Source organism: Lynx canadensis, chromosome E2 (assembly GCF_007474595.2).
Source record: "Lynx canadensis isolate LIC74 chromosome E2, mLynCan4.pri.v2, whole genome shotgun sequence".
Taxonomy (NCBI): Eukaryota; Metazoa; Chordata; class Mammalia; order Carnivora; family Felidae; genus Lynx; species Lynx canadensis.
In genome coordinates, this window is record NC_044317.1 from 30,722,955 (window position 1) to 30,740,724 (window position 17,770).

The 17,770-nt window shown below is 37.7% G+C and overlaps 1 protein-coding gene across 6 annotated transcripts in view; it reads right to left on the bottom strand.

Moving 5' to 3' along the window:
* Positions 1-17,770, bottom strand: part of RBL2 (RB transcriptional corepressor like 2) — a 56,034-nt gene that overhangs the window by 10,173 nt on the left and 28,091 nt on the right. For all 6 annotated transcript variants that reach the window (XR_003965360.1, XM_030299554.1, XM_030299553.1 and 3 more), the window contains 10 exons: positions 16,851-16,988; positions 15,445-15,609; positions 14,815-14,926; positions 11,888-12,157; positions 11,420-11,700; positions 11,153-11,329; positions 3,199-3,270; positions 2,458-2,563; positions 1,651-1,856; positions 146-310 (listed from right to left, as the gene is read on the bottom strand). Coding sequence is in view for 5 of the 6 variants with exons in the window: in XM_030299554.1 (XP_030155414.1) it covers positions 146-310; positions 1,651-1,856; positions 2,458-2,563; positions 3,199-3,270; positions 11,153-11,329; positions 11,420-11,700; positions 11,888-12,157; positions 14,815-14,926; positions 15,445-15,609; positions 16,851-16,988 (1,692 nt within the window). In the remaining variant the exon portion in view is untranslated. The remainder of the gene's footprint in view (positions 1-145; positions 311-1,650; positions 1,857-2,457; positions 2,564-3,198; positions 3,271-11,152; positions 11,330-11,419; positions 11,701-11,887; positions 12,158-14,814; positions 14,927-15,444; positions 15,610-16,850; positions 16,989-17,770) is intronic.

Below are 17,770 nucleotides of genomic sequence, written 5' to 3' on the forward strand. Positions count from 1 at the left end.
ACCCCTGATTTCTGCTTTGCTGGGACCGACTTTTCCCTGGTAGCTCCCATCACTCATGGGAGTGCTGAGTGTTTTCCATCAACCCCAGTTCTAGCATCCTATGCATTCTGGGGTTAGTAAAGGCCAAGATTTATGTTAGGCTCACCTTTGAAGGACTGTTGCTGAAGTAATAGAAAATCTTTTCTCGAGGAGAAAGCATCGTTTCATTTTTATGTGGTGAAATGTAGATAGGATGATTTTGAGATAGCTGTATTCGGCGAGGAGAGCCTGTCCTGACAAATGGATATGGAGAGAGAGGAGGAGCATCCATCTGTTTGGGGGAGAAAAAGTCAGCATTCCTAAGAAAGGTAATGAAATTTCTACTCAGGTATTTTTTATGAAAAACTTAAAACATTTTTTTATTTAAAACATTTTATTTAAAACAATTTTTTTAATGTTTTTTTTTTTTTTGAGAGAGAGCAAGCAAGGGAGGGTTAGAGGGGGGAGGGGGAGAGAGAATCTGAAGCAGGCTCTGAGCTTTCAGCACAGAGCCCAACGCAGGCTTGAAACTCACGAAATGAGAGATCATGACCTGAACTGAAGTTGGACGCTTAACCAACTGAGCCACTGAGGTGCCCCTAAAAATGGTTATTTTTACTGAAAGAGTAGAGAGATATAATAAGCCAGTAGCTTTATGAATGGCAAACAGTAATTATTAGCAGCAACAATTACACCTAAAGAAAACCACCCAAATAACATGTAAGTGTTGGCTTTGTGCCAGTCACTGTTTTAAGCATTTTTAATACATTATAGCATTTAATCCCCAGAGCAACCCTATAAACTAGGGATTACTCCTATTGCCATTTTATATATGAGGAAACAAAAGGCAGGGAGAAAGCTAAGTAGGTTGGGCGCCTGGGTGGCTCTGTCAGTTGAGCATGGGACTTCAGCTCAGGTCGTGTTCTCTTGGTCCCTGAGTTCAAGCCCCATGTCAGGCTCTGTGCTGACAGCTCAGAGCCTGGAGCCTGCTTTGGATTCTGTGTCTCCCTTTCTCTCTGCTCTTCCCCCTCTTGCACTCTGCCTCTGTCTCTCAAAAACAAACATCAGGGGCACCTGGGTGGCGCAGTCGGTTAAGCGTCCGACTTCAGCCAGGTCACGATCTCGCGGTCCGTGAGTTCGAGCCCCGCGTCAGGCTCTGGGCTGATGGCTCAGAGCCTGGAGCCTGTTTCCGATTCTGTGTCTCCCTCTCTCTCTGCCCCTCCCCCGTTCATGCTCTGTCTCTCTCTGTCCCAAAAATAAATAAACGTTGAAAAAAAAAATTAAAAAAATAAATAAATAAAAAATAAACATCAAACATTTTTTTAAAACAAGAAAGCTAAGTAACTTGGAAGGGCACCAGAGCTGATCAGTTTTGGACAATATGAATGCATGCAGTTTCTCTCTTGTATTACAGTACTTTGTAGGGAATCCAAATACCATCTAATTCTTGTTTAATGCTTCACAATAAAAGAAATTCTGTTGGTTAGGCATATGATTTCTGTTAGAGATTTCCTCAGCTTTATTTAACAAATGAATGATTTATAAGACCAGTTTACATACAGAGCAGCTCAACCTATGTGATTCCTCCTCCCTCACAGGTGAAGGAAGTATGAAATAATCCGTCACACTTACTACGTTTGCTTGTGAGTACTTCATGGCAAATGTTTTAATTTGCTTTATGTAGATATTGTTGTAGAACTGAATGAGGTCTCCCCTCTCCTCCTCTTCCATGTCACTGTTGGCGCCTGTGAGGCGAGTAGGTGTAGGAGGAGCGCTGCTGGGCTGTGGAACGGGCAAGGTGCTGCTGGACCGCATGACGGGACTGGAGTCTCTGCTGGCTGCAGCAGGTAGAACACAGGATGATAAACAGACACTGCTCATGCAGCTTGTTTTTAGAAAGAAAATTCAGGAAGATAAAGGCGAATAGCTACCCTCTGTACTCGTTTAATGGCAGCCAATGGGCACTCTCTTCTTCATCCCAGGGAGAAAGCACAGAATATTAAGTAGTAACTTGACCCCCTGCCATGAATGTAGTAAAAGCTTCCGGGGTAGTTTTCGTTAATAAGTTACACCAAATTTTCTAGGACCTGTGCCCTTCATTCAGTGATACAAATCAACAATTAAGGGTGGTATTTCCATAGCATGGTTTCAGTTAGCATGCCAGATGTTTCTGGAACTCAGGCCAACAAATTCCTGCCGGAAACCTTGTCTAATTTCCCTGGAGAAAAATGTTACACACAATGTGCCTCCAGGCTATGGGATGAAGGACAAACAACTTTGCCACTAAATTCAGAACTCTGTTTATTGTTAAGTTTTTTGCCAATATTTTCAGTTTCTCTAGTCATAATTCCATTTAGTAAGCCTCAGTCTCTAGGCCTAAAAAGTGAGAAGCTCCTAATTTTGTCTTTGTAAGTGTTCATAAAGATCTCAAACGCTTACTTCTGTCTTTGTTTAGTTCTGTTGGAGAATTCTGATGGCTTCTGCTGTCACTGCTGCCAGAATTTCTTCTTTTCCTTTTCCCTTTTATCAAAACACTTCTATACACCTTTAGAGAGACCACAAGAAGGAGACAGATTCATTGAGCATATCCTAGATGACCTTGACCTGTTCTCACAACAACTCCATTTGATCTTAGCTGCATTTATTAACCTCCCTGAGGAGGACAACTATACCAAAGATCTATTAAATAACAGGTCCAGGACTTACATTAGGGCCAAATTCCAAATACAGGCCTATAAAAGGATAATATAAAGAGCAGTGCTATCACCCAACCATGAAATCAAGTTATTCTAAGTCAAATACAAAGATCCTGCATATCTATCCTTTGAAATAAACGAGCAGCATTAAAGGTAAAGTGAGCTTTACCTTTAGTGGAGCTAAACCAGCCTCCAAGGTGACACAGAAGCTAAACAACTTCCTCAACTGACATCTATCCTGTGATTATCCGAACTAAGAAGAAATCAAATATTTCACCTCATCGTTTGGAGAAAAGAGGGCGTAAAGTAATCAAGATGGGAAGTTGTCTGTCCATAATTAAAGAAGATTAAAGAAAAGACTTTCTTAAAGTAGAATCTTAGTTTTTATTCTGGAAAAAAGGCCTTAGAATCAACTGTGGTTAATTTTTTATACTTATCAAACACTTTAAGCTTTATTTTCAGCCCTGAGAGAAAATATAGTTACCTGGCTCCGGGCTTGTGGCTGAGTCCTATAACAACGCATAATGTTCTGGAAGGACTTGTCTTCTTTTGTGACCTGGCAAATAATGAGAGTATCCTGAGAGAGAAATTGACTTCAAGCAAAATATTTTGAAGAGCTCTGTGAATCTGCTCCCCAGTGAAAGTGGTGACAGTCATATAAACAAACAGCCATTTCAAGTCTCTGGAAATGGTCCTAAGGGCATATAAAAAATGAAGAACTACTATTCAAGAAAACCTATTAAAATTCAATACCAAGACAGGGAGTAAGTGGTATCTGAACAAAGACCTGTACTAAAAAAGTACAGTTAACAAATGAAGAATTCACCACGGGGACAAAACAGATTTAAACTGGCAAAGAAAAAAGAATTAGCAAACTTGAGATAGGCTGTGCTATCTGAAGAACAGAGGAAAAGGAAGGAGGAAAAATGAACAGAGCTTCAGGGAGCTGTTACATTCAGCAAACATACACAGGAGAGAAGCAGAAAAAAGGTTAAAAGAAATAAAGGCTCAATCCTTCCCAAATTTATTTAAAAAATAGTAACCTATACGTCCAACAAGTTCTAAGAATTCCAAGTGTAACATAAATGCAAAGAGATCCATACCCAGACATATGGTGAAAATGCTGAAAGCCAAAGGGAGAAAATCTCGAAGGCATCAAGACAAAAAACAACTTCTTGCTTACTAGGAAACCCCAATAAAATAACAGGCAACTTCTCATCAGAAACTATGGAAGCTGAGAGACAGTGGAATGTGCTTAAAGTAAAAAACTAAGAATTCAGTGTCCAGCAAAGTTATCTTTCAAAAATGTATGAAAAATAATCTCAGATCAAACAACAACAGTGTTAGGTCTGCTAACAGACTTATCTTACATGAAATACTAACAGTTCTTTAAACTAAAAGCAAGTGACCCCATGCGAAGCCTAGTGGCTCGTTGGTACAGCACACAGCTCTTGATCTCAAGGTTGTGAGTTTGAGTTCCACATTGGGTGAAGATACAAAAATAAAATCTCGAAAAACAAAAATAAAAAGTGACTTCAGTAACTCAAACACACATTTAAAAAAAAATCACAGGTAAAGATAATTATGTGACTGTAAAGACAGGATAAAATCCATATATATTTCTCCACTAATTTAAAAAGCCACTGTATAAAGCAATACATAATTAATGTATTGTTGGACCTAAAGCATACCAAGATGTGATACATCTGCCAAAACCAGCACAAGAGGAGGAGGAAAGCTGTACTGGGCTAAGGAAATGACTCCAGATGACAACTTGAAACCACAGGAACGAATAAACAGAATCAGAAATGATAAGATGAATATAACAAAACCTATAAATTAAGTATACTCCTTTCTTCTCTCAGTTCCTTAAAAGTCATAGAATTCTAAAATGACAATGTAATTGTTGGATTTGTAACATTTATGGATGTAATATGTATCACAATATATCACAAAAGATTAAAAGGAAACAGCTATATACAAATAACACCTCTGTGGGGCGCCTGGGTAGCTCAGTCCGTTGGGCGTCCGACTTCAGCTCCGGTCATGATCTCACAGTTTGTGGGTTCGAGCCCCGTGTCGGGCTTTGTACTGACAGCTCAGAGCCTGGAGTCTGCTTTGGATTCTGTGTCTCCCTCTCTCTCTGCCCCTTCCCTGCTCATGCTCTGTCTCTGTCTCTCTGTCTCTCTCTCTCTCAAAAATAAACATTCAAAAAAAAAACAAAAAACAAAAAACAAATAACACCTCTGTATCTCACCAGAGTTAAGTTAGTATAAATCTAAAGCTGATTTTGATATAGTTAAGATACATATGTAGGAGTGGGGAAATTGGGGAGATGCTGGTCAAAGAGTACAAGCTTCCAGTTATAAGATGAGTAAGTTCTGGGGATCTAAAATGAAGCATGGTGACTATAGTTAACAATACTGTATTTATATACTTGAAAATGGGTAACAGTTGATCTTAAATGTAAGGTGATGGATATTAACTTTATGGTAACTGAAATGCAATTACATATACATGTATCAAATCATTACATTGTACACTCTATGGTGTACAACACTTATCTCAATAAAACTAGGGGGAGAAGGAGGGAGGGAGAGAGAGAAAAGAGATGTATATGGTAAGCCCTAAAGTAACCACTAAGAGGGGCTCCTGGGTGGCTCAGTCGGTAAGCGTCCGACTTCAGCTAAGGTCATGATCTCACGGTTTGTGAGTTCAAGCCCTGCTTCAGATTCTGTGTCTCCCTCTCTCTCTACTCCTCCCCCACTCACACTGTCTCTCAAAAATAAATAAACATTAAAAAAAAATTTTAAAAAGTAACCACTAGGAAAATAATTTTTAAAAATGGAAAAAGTCACTACTGAAAAAAATGCTATATCACAAAATATTCATCTAATGCAATGAAAGTAGTAAAGGAGGAACAGAGGACCAAAAAGACACATATAAAAAGTAAAATGACAGTTATAACAATAACACTAAGTGTGACTGGATTAAACAACACAATCAAAAAGCAGACACTGTCAGACTGGATTATAAAAGATATCTATGGGCGCTTAGGTGGCTCAGTCCATTAAGTGTCCAACTTTGGCTTAGGTCATCATCTCATGGTTTGTGAACTTGAGCTCCATATGCTTGGGATTCTGTCTCTCTCTCAAAATAAATAAACTTAAAAAATAAATAAATAAAGAGATCCAACTATACTCTGTACAAGAAATATACCTTGTACAAATATACCTGAGGCGCCCGGCTGGCTCAGTCAGTTAAGCATCTGACTTGATTTCGGCTCAGTCATAATCTCATGGTTTGTGGGGTCAAGCCCTGCATTGGGATCTGTGCTGATAGCACAGAGCCTGTTTGGGATTCTCTCTCTCCCTCACTCTCTGCCCCTCCCCTGCTCTCTCTCAAAAATAAATGAACTTAAAAAAATACAAATACATTTGAAAGAAGGATGGGAAGAGCTATATTATATATAAATAGCAACTTCCAAAAAGCTGGGTGGCTATGCAAATATTACACTACAGACTTTAGAACAAAAAGTAAAAGTTCCTAGAGATATAGAGCAACATTTCATAAATGATAAAAGGGTCAATCCATCAGGAAGCTATAACAATTGTAAATATTAATGCACCTAATGACAGCATCAAAATATATGAAATAAAAACAGAAGTAAAGGGAGAAACAGATAATTCAATAATATTTGGAGAGTTCAATACCCCACTTACAACAGTGGACAGAACAACTCATAGAAGATCAACACAGATGTGACTTTAACAACACTATATAACAACTAGACCTAACAGACATCTACAGAACACTCTACCCAAGGACAAACAATATACATTCTCAAGGGCACACTGACTATTCATCAGGACAGATCATATCCTAGCCTAGGAAACAAACCTTGATAGGGGCACCTAGGTGGCTCAGTCAGTTAAGCTTCCAAGTCTTGATTTTGGCTCAGGTCATGATCTCACAGTTGTGAGATCGAGCCCCAAATCAGGCTCCTTGAAGCCTGCTTGACATTTCTCTGTCACCCTCTCCCTCTGCCCCTCCCTGCTCATGCTCTCAAAAAACAAACAAAAAACTCAAACCTTGATAAATTTTAAAGGATTGAAATAAATTAACACACCTAGATAACCAATGTCTTAAGCCAAAAGAGAAATTAGAAAACACTGAGTGAAATGAAGATATAACATACCAAAACTAATGAGATGCAGCTAAAGGGAGGCTTAGTGGGAAACTTACAGCTTAATTAATGCTTACATTAATAAAGATACTAAATCAATAACCTAACCATCTTAAGACGCTGAAAAAAGATAAAAACTAAGCCTAAAGCAAACAGAAAGGAGGAAATAAAGATCTGAATATATATCAATAAATGAGACCAAAAGCTGGTTCTTTGACACAGTCAACAAAATTGACAAACTTTTAGCTAGACAAACCAAGATAAACAGAAAGAAGATTCAAGTTACTAGTGACAAAGAATAAAAAGGACTATAAGGGAATATTATGAACAACTGTGTGCCAACAAATTACACAGCATGAATGAAATAGGCAGATTCCTAAGAAGACACATACTGCAAAAACTGATTCTAGAAGAAATAGATGATCTGAATAGACTTATAACAAGAATTATTCATCAACAAACCACCCACAGAGCAAAATATGGGCCCACTCCCATGGCTTCACTGCTGAAGTCTATACAACATTTCAAGAAGAATTAATATCAATTCTTCACAGACTCTTCCAAAAAAACAGAAAAGGAAAACTTCCCTATGCATTATATGACTCTAATATTTCCCTGATAACAAAACCATGACAAAAAAACATTGTATCTCTCATGAATAGGACAGGGGCACTTGGGTGGCTCAGTCAGTTAAGTTTCCTGTCTGACTCTTGGTTTCGGCTCAGGTCATGATCTCACGATTTCATGAGTTTGAGCCCTGCATTGGGCTCTGTGCTAACAGTGCAGAGCCTGCTTGAGGTTCTCTGTCTCCCTCTCTCTCTGTCCCTTTTCCACTCCTGCTGTTTCTGTCTCTCTCAAAACAAACTTAAAAAAAAAAATGTTGGGGCTCCTGGCGGCTCAGTTGGTTAAGTGTTCAACTTCAGCTCAGGTCATGACCTCACGGTTCGTGAGTTTGAGCCCTGCGTCAGGCTCTGTGCTGATAGCATGGAGCCTGGAGCCTGCTTCAGATTCTTGCCTTCCTCTCTCTGGCTCTCTGCCCTTCCCCCACATACGCTCTGTCTCTCAAAAATGTTAAAAAATATTTTGTTAAATAAATAGGACAGAACTCCTAAACAAAAATACCAGCAAAGTGAACCTAGTAACATAAAAAAAGAATTATACACCATGACCAAGTGGTATTTACCTCTGAAATGCAAGGTTGGTAATGTACGAAAATAAATATAATACACATTTAAGTATTAGTAAATATTTAATATACCCAAATTATATCTATAATATTTATATCTAATATTGATATCTAAATACCAGTAGAATAAAAAAACACAATCTTCTCAATAGATTCAGAAAAAGTATCTGACAATTTCCAACACGCTTCACAATAAAAACACTTAAAAAAAATATCAGAACTTCCTCAACCTGATAAAGTTTTTTCAGTCATGAACAAAATCACAGCTACTATCATATTTAATGGTGTAATCTAGATGCTTTCCTCCTAAGATGAGAAACAAAAGAATTTCTGCTCTCAACACTTCGATTCAACATTATACTGGAGGTTCTAGCCAGAACAATTAGGAAAGAAAAAGAAAAGACATGCAGTATGAATGACAAGTAAAATTCTTTCTGTAAGCAGATTACATGACCTTATACATAGAAAATCCTAAGGAATCTACCAATTAGAACTCATAAATGAGTTCAGCAAGGTTGCAGGACACAAAAATCAACTGTATTTCTCTATACTTGCAATGAGCACATCAAATTTAAACATCTGCATTTGTAATAGCATCAAAAAGAACATACAGGAATAAAGTCAACAAAAAAAGTGTAAAAGTTATACTATGAAAACTGTAAAACACTGTTGAAAGAAATTAAAGATGATCTAAATAAAGGGCAAAATAACCTATATTCACAGATGGACGGTGAAAATTTGTTAAGATGGCAATACTCCCCAAATTGATTTACAGATTCAACACAATCCTATCAGAATGCTAGCTGACTTCTTTGAGACAAGAAGTCAGAATTGACAAGCTGATTCTAAAATTCATAAAGAATGTCAAGGGATTTAGACTAGCCAAACTAAACCTGAAAAAGAAGAAATAAGAGGAAGGACTCTCATTTCCTGATTTTAAAACTTAGGTCAAATTAACAGTAATAGTAATCGAGGGGGGAGGGGCGGGGGGAGAGATCTACAGTAGATAGTAATCAAGGATAGAATTAAGAGTCCAGAAATAAACCCATGTGTCTATAGTCATCTGACTTTTTTTTGACAAGGGTGCTGAGACTATCAGTGGAGAAAGAATGTTCTCTTCAACAGTAGTACTGGGACAACAACTGGATAGCCCCATGCAAAAGAATAAAGTTGGACTCCTACCTCATACCACATATAAAAATTACTAGAAATGGATCAAAGACTTAAATGTAAGAGATAAAACTATAAAACTCTTAGAAGAAAACAGAGATAAATATTCATGACTTTGGATTTGGCAATGTATTCGTAGGACACCAAAAGTATAAGCAACAAAGAAAAAATAGATAAACTGACTTCATCAAAATTAAAATTATGATGGGGCGCCTGGGTGGCTCAGTCGGTTAAGCGGCCGACTTTGGCTCAGGTCACGATCTCGCACTCTGTGAGTTCGAGCCCCGCGTCGGGCTCTGTGCTGACAGCTCGGAGCCTGGAGCCTGTTTCAGATTCCATGTCTCCCTCTCTCTCTGACCCTCCCCCGTTCATGCTCTGTCTCTCCCTGCCTCAAAAAAAATAAATAAACGTTAAAAAAAAATTTTTTTTAAATTAAAATTATGCTTTAAATAACACTATCAAGTGAAAAAAAAACACACAGATGAGTGAAAATATTTGCAAATATCTGACAAGACATTTGCATCCAGAATATATAAAGAACTCCTACAGCTCAACCACAAACAAAAAGCAAACAACCCAATTCAAAGATAGGCAAAGGATTTAAACTGGTATTTCACCAAAGAAGATACACAAATGACCAGTAAGCGAATGACTGACTGGGATGGCCAGAATTAAAAACTCAAATAACAATCAATAAAGCACAATAAAAGACACTCAACATCATCAGTCATTAGGGAAATGCATATCAAAACCACTATAATATATCAATCAATACTCACTGGGATGACTATAATAAAAAATAGAAAATAAGTTGGTAAGGATGTAGAGAAACTAGAATTCTCCTGCACTGCTGGTGGGAATGTAAAATTATACAGCTCTTGTGTAAAATATGGCAAGTTTCTCAAAAAATTAAACACAAAATTACCATATGACCCAGCAATTCCCCTCTTGGGCATATACACAAAAGAATGAAACCAAAAACTCGAAGAGATATTCGTACCCTCATGTCCACAGGAGTGACAGCTAAAAAGTGGAAGCTACCCAAGGGGCCATCAATGGATGAGTGGATATACAAAATGTGGTATGTCCATATGATGGGATATTGTGCAGCCTTAAAAAGGAAGGAAGTTACAACTCATGCGATGACACAGATGAAGTCACAAAAAGACAAATATTGTACAATAGTCACAGACAGAAAGTAGAATGGTGGGTGCCAGGAGCTAGGGGGATGGGGAATAGAGAGAACCTACTTAATAAAAAAAGCAGTTTTATTCTGCAGGGATAGAAATGTTTTGGAACAAGATAAAGGTTGAGTGTACAATACTGGGAAAGTACTAAATGCTACTGAACTGTTCATTTAAAAATGGCTAATTTACATTATGTCAATTTCACCTCAATAAGTTATTTTGAAAAACAAAGTCTGATAACAAAAAGTGTTGACAAAAATGTAGAGAAATCAGGATGTTTGCATACTGCAGGTGGAAATATAAAATGGTGCAGTGACTCTGGAAAAACAGTCTGGCAGTTCCTCAAATGGTTAAACACAGTATGTACCCAGCAATCCACTCTTAGGTATATACCAAAGAGAAATGAAAAACGTGTCCATGCAAAAACTTGTACACAAATGTTCACAGCAGCATTATTCAAATAGCCAAAAAGTGCAAACACCCAGGTGGCCATTGATGGATAAACAAAATATCATATATTCATACAATAGAATATTTTGTAGGGATGGTTGCGCATTTCTGTAAATATACTAAAAACCACTGAGCTGTACATTTTAAATGAGTGAATATATGGTAGGTGAATTCTATCCCAATAAAACTGTTAAAAGTGTTCTGAGAGTAAGGAAGTAGCTTCTTTACTTTTCCCTTTTATACTCCAAATGGTACTCACCTTTGCCATCACATAAATAGCACACATTAACAACTGGTCCAGATGTCTGTCCATCATAAGCTCAGGACACTGAATTATGGAGAACTCAAAACAGGTCCAGATTTTTTTCCTCAGTTCATCTGAAATATCCAGTTTAGCACAAAGATCCCGAAGGCGGACACCTGCCAAGTGGTACACCTGGTAGATAAACAAAAACATTTCAAACTTTGTTTACCTAACACTTCTATTTACCAAGCTCTGCCCTGGGAAGGGTACATGAAAAATTACCTTTCTAAAGAAAAGCGATAAAGAGCTGGTCTTCCTGGGCCTAATACTGTTGCCAGTTAAAGGTGGGCCTTGTTTCTGCTGGTGTCCACCTGGGGAGATCTGCTGAATGGCCACCTGACCAGGGACTTGCAAAGTTGTTCCTGTCACCTGTGGAGAGCTCAAACTTCCAGTCAGAGCCTGAGCACTAAGGGGCTGGATGGAGCCAGTCACAGCTTGGGCTTGCCCTCCAACATTGACCTGGACTGGGAAGAATGTTATCCCTCCATTTTCATTCGCAATACCTATAATTTGTTAGGAAGAAAATGATGATGATGAAAGGTTCTCCAGGCACGGGTTTCCAATTTCTCCCCTCCCAACCTCCTTCCCCTCTCCACTCTTATCTCATATGGTCATTCCAGCCAAGTCTCAGGTAACTTTCCAATAAAGGCCACCGACAAAGAACTCAACATCCAACTCTGCCTTCCTCACCTTGTACAGGAATGGTCACTGTTTGTCCATTGTTGGCTGTGACAGTGGCTGTTGCCATGGTGACCAAAGTCTGCCCAGGAACTGGAGTGACAGAAACAGCCTCCCCCGATACATTCTGCACAGGGACAGCATTGACTAGGGGCTGTGGGGGAATGCGCCCAGGTGTCCCTCCATCAGAGGGGCTATCATTCTCGACAAATAACCGCCTTCTGGTGGAGCTGGCTGTTGGGGAGCTATATCTGTCATATAATGTGGCTGGAGATGTCATGCCTAGAGTCAAAAAAAAAAAATCAAACGGTTTAACTCAAGGAAACTGAGATCTGACATACATCCAACCTGTTATGTTCAAAACTAATCAGTGTTTGAAATACTTCATAAACAAACATCACAGGGGTCATATCATAGCTCTGTTCAACTAAGGAAAGTTCAACCGAACACTATTAAGAACAAAATTTAAACACAGGAATTCTCTATTTGTTCCACAGTGCTCCCTCCTACATTCCACCTTCTGCTGCATCGAACCAAACTTTGCCCTCCACTGCTAGAGGACCTTGATGATTTAGGGGCAGTTTAAAGAATTACTCTATTTTCCTAGGATACTTTTGACTATATTCAATGTTTACCTGCCACTCAAGTGCACTGTGATTTCACTGTGAAGCCACTACTCGATAAGGGGACATGATGGACTTGATATTACTGTGGTATCATCTGGGAGCATTTCCCCCAGTTTTATAAATTTTCATCTTTGTGTTTTTCCACATATAGAAAATTACTAGGACTCAATAATGTTCTTCAGCAAGAACAGATATATGTGAGTTGGACTCAAGCTTAGTTTATTTTTAAAACTTGAATGAGATGTAATTCACATACATTTTAATCACTTAAACTGTACAGTTCAATGGTTTTTGGTATATTATGTTAATTCATTTTTAACAGAAATATATATAATGTATAATTTGCCATTTTAACCATTTTAAGTATACAATTCAGTGGCATTAATTACATTCACAATGTTGTGCAACCATCACCACTGTCTCTTTCTGAAGCTTCATCATCCCAAATAGAAACAAACTTGAACTATTATGGCTCAGTCTGTTGTTAAATATTCACACTAGTGGCTTAATGTTTATGCAGCAATCCCACCCTCTTCCATGTCTGGCTATAAAATCTGCACATCAGCGGGTTTTTAAATTTAAAAATATATTGTAGGGAGTGCCATAAGGGGAGTGACAGGAGCAGTCCTGACAGACCATAGCTTAACATTTCAATTTCTAATGGCACAGAAGCGAACAAACTTACCAGATTTGTATTTGGAACAAAGTGCAGTTGGAAGGAATGCATTATGATCATTATCTTGTAAAGTATTAAGAAACGTCACGAAAATGGAGAAGTGGTAAGTATAAAGAAAATGAAGTTTAAAGGCAAGTCCTAACCCATAGATCAGGGAAGCAGAAAAACAGTTAAGCCATTATGATTCCTCTTCCAAAAAACGAGGAAACTTTCATAGAGATCTTCCTTATTTATTGAGTATGCACTGATATGAAGTGATTCCTGATTTTATTCTTTATTATTTTTCTGTTAAAGCTTATTTATCTTGAGAGAGAGAGAGAAAGAGAGAGAGAGAGAGAGAGAGAGAGAGAGAAAGAGAGAGAGAGAGAGAGAGAGAGAGAGAGAGAGAGAGAATGTGAGCAAATGGGGGAGGGGCAGAGAGAGAGGGAGAGAGAGAATCCCAAGCAGGCTCCTGTCAGTGCAGAGCTCTAATGGGGCCTGAACTCATGAACCATGAGATCATGACCTGAGCTAAAGTCAGATGCTTAACCGACTAAGCCAGCCAGGCACCCAATGACGTCTAATTTTAAAACTGATCTTTCTTCTTATCAATTATATTAAAAGGTTGACCTAGAAACAATAATATCCTTCTAATGGCATCCAAGGATTTAGAACTCTCTGAACATAAGTTTAAAGCTTGCACCTGGAAGATGTTACAAAGGACTTCCTGGTGGGGCAGCCTGAGTGGCTTGGTTAGTAGAGCATGCAATCTTGATCTTGGGGTTGTGAGTTCAAGCCTCACAATGGGCGAAGAAGTTACTTAAAAACCAAAAAAGCTGCCTAAATACAACCTTATGAATAGCAAAACTTCTCTTTTCTGTACTTCTTGGGCCAGCACTGCTGTCGTATTAACCAGTGTAGCACAGCTCAACTGACAAGAGTCAAAGCTGAACACACTCGGGCCATTCAGTACTTTTAACTCACTGGCTTGCCTACACCTAATTGCACCATACAGCTCTATCTTTAAGAAGCTTTGCTGTTTCTTCTGATTTTGAAAGTAATACATATTCATCTTAAAAAACTTACAGAAAGCACCTGGAATTCTATCATCCAATAATAATCATTCTTAATAGTTTGGTTTTTCCGTTTCAGCCCTTTTGTATGCTTATATATAAACACACACTTAAAATACAGTAATCACATTAATATACTGTATTCTCTTTGTAAAGCCATTCGTTATTTCATGCATCTTACTGTGTTCCTAAATATTCTTCAAGAGCATTAACTTTTAAGTGATCCATGTGGTACTATAATGCACAGAATATTATCTTCTATATAAACCCTATTAACTTCACTTGTAGTTTTACAGAATTTCAATTCCCAGATATGAGGCTCCCAAATGCTCCCCCCTAGTATTTTATTTTATTTTTATTTTTAAATTTTTTTTTAGCATTTATTTTTGAGAGAGACAGAGACAGAATGCAAGTGGGTTAGGGGCAGAGAGAAAGGGAGACACAGAATCCGAAGCAGGCTCCAGGCTCCAAGTCGTCAGCACAGAGTCCGATGTGGGGCTCAAACTCACAGAGCTGTGAGATCATGACCTGAACCGACCAACTGAGCCACCCAGGCACCCCTCTCCCCTAGTATTTTAAACTTACTTCTTCCAAGTCCTCCAGTATCAGCACGAACTTCACTCACCCTTCTGGGAGTCAAAGGAGAGCCAGTGATACAAATATCATCTGCTCTTTCCAGGTTCTGAGGTGGCATAACCTATAAAGAATTATATGCACAGAATATCATTATTCAAAAAAGCATTTTAATTAGAATACAGTAACAATCTGAGGCAAAAGAAAACTTGGCTCATCAGTTATTCAACCTAAATAAAATCAGTTGTCTTTTTCATTTTCATACTGAAGTGGACAAAAATTCTGGCAGGCTTAAAAAATTCAAAACTAATAACAATACTAAATACGAATCCATCTTCATTACCAATTTAGAGAATTAGAATATCAATCACTCTAATGTACAGAAAATTAAGAGAGAATACTGCATTCTTACTCTGTCACTGAAACCTTGGCACAATCACAAATTATTTCTGAGTCATAGCTTTAAAGGTTTCTTCTTAGATACAGGGGTGACTATACCATATCAAACCTAAATGCCACCCTCCCACTTCCCATAAATAAGAAAGACATTAAGTTTAATTGCTCTCGATGAAACAGGAATATAAATAGACTAGATACTGATATACTTTTCTTCTAGAAAGATGCGAAGGTATTTTCACAAACCTCTTCGCAAGTCGGAACCCTGTTTTCGTTGTCTCTAATTCTGTCCCAGAGTGGAGACTCTGGTTTCCATGCCAAATGATCCAAGATCTGTTCTTCAATCTGATTAAGGTGTTTTACCACCTCTCTACAAAGACCATCTTCCGCTCTAATGAATACTTCTATCACCTGAAATAACAAAAAATGTTCTGGTTTAATAATTTTTTTCACCACAAACTTGTTTTAAGTGTGAAGTAAAATGGACACATGTATTCAGATGCTGCTTTATACATGTTTATAGATACATTAATTCATCAAAATTCGAAGCCTAAAGAATAGTACTATTTTGAAATAGCTGGTCTTCCTTTCACTGTCTTTATAAATAATTATTATATAAAATGCATGCGGGAATTATATAAAATCTTTGGTATAACAGTATATTTTAAACAATTTTCTAAGAAAAAAGATGCCTATTTATTGAAGTTGAAAAATACTACTCTCAAAACTTCATGTTTAAAAACTCTAGGGCTGTCTGGCTGGCTCAGTCAAGAGTCGTAGACCATCTGACTCTTGATCTCAGGGTTATGAGTTCGAGCCCCACATTGAGTGGTAGAGATTACTTAAAAAAATAACCAAATAAAAACTCTAAACATTCAATCCATACCATTATAAAAGCTGATTTTGACTACTACATTAGAAAGAATTAAGATAAATTCATATACTGAATCAGTATCAAGACAGAAACAACTACCAAATCAATGCTATCACTCTGCACCTCTATATAACATGTGAATGATAATTTTTATCTTCTTCTGAAGGACACTTTCATTGTTATTTCCATAAAATAAAAAAGGTTGCTATATAAGATTAGCTACTGATATGTTTGCCACTTTTTTTGAAGGCTACTTAGCTAATAAAATGAAAGCGTTCTAAAAGCCTTTATCAGATAAAAGGAAGAATCAAATGAAGGTTTTGCCCAAAAACAAGTCTTCATACCATCTTAAAAGAATTTAAATAGCTCTTAAGACTGTTCTATTTCTTCTCTCCAAATAGAGCAGAACTTACTAAATATGTAATTAAAAAGAGAAGAGAAAGGAGTGCCTGGATGGCTCAGTCAGTTGAGCGCTGCACTCTTGACTTTAGCTCAGGTCATGGTCCCAGGATTGTGGGATTGAGCCCTGGGTCAGGCTCCATGCTGAGCATGGAACCTACTTAAGATTCTCCCACTCTCTCTCTCTCTCTCTGTCCCTCTCTCTCCCTCTACCGCTCTCCCCTGCTCAAACTCCCTCTCAAAAAATTGAAAAAAAAAAAAAAAAAAAAAAAAGAAAAGAGAAGAAATGTACGTAGGTAGCAAAATGAATTAGCTGCTGAACAACAGGAAGTTCATCTCATCTATAATTTCCTCATAAGTGTCAGATTTTTTTAAATACCTTATAAAAATGATAAAGTGGCACATCAAATATTTCAGTAATAAATGGAAAATTCCCAGGAGGCTTATAAGAAAAAGTGACGACCTCAAGGCAGCAGGCCAAAAGCGATCTATGGAATGCATCTTGTTCCAGAATGCCCTACAAAACAAAGTTATTAACATTTAGAAACATAAGCCTACTCTAACAAGACATTTCTTCCCCAGTCAAGTTAAATAAAAATACCAAAGCATGTCATTTTTTGAGTTAGTGAGAGGTATGTGCTTAACTTCCTTATAAAACGTTTCTTAACTTTATAAATAAGACCATGTTTTAGCAAAAACAAGTATTAAAAGAATGTATATGAACTTTTAAAAATCTTACATATTGTAAAATATAGGTAATAAAAAATTACATCCCTAATAAAAATATACATATACTCTGCTGCTTAGAGGAATAATAATATGGAAAGATGTTACAAAACAGTATTTATAGTTAGAGGCCACTCTCATAAAAGGACAGCTAGAGGGAAGGGAGGTGACTGGCTAGATCGTCATGGACCAAAAGTCAACACGTTTATCTCAGGACACATAATCACATTTTCCTTTTTGTTTTTGCTTATTAATTTTCCAACCCTATACATAAACATTTACTATTTTTGAATTAAAAAGTTATTTAGACACCAAAAACATAGGTAACAGGAGAAAAAAACAGATAAACTGGCCTTCATCAAAATTAAAATCTTTTGGGGGTGACTGTGTGGTTCAATTGGTTGAGCATCCAACCTCAGCTCAGATCATGATCTCATGGTTCATGAGCTCGAGCCCCATGTTGGGCTCTGTGCTAACAGCATGGAGCCTGGAAACTGCTTCAGATTCTGTGTCTCCCTCTCTCTCTCTACCACTCCCCTGCTTGTGCACACTCACTCGCTCTCTCAAAAATAA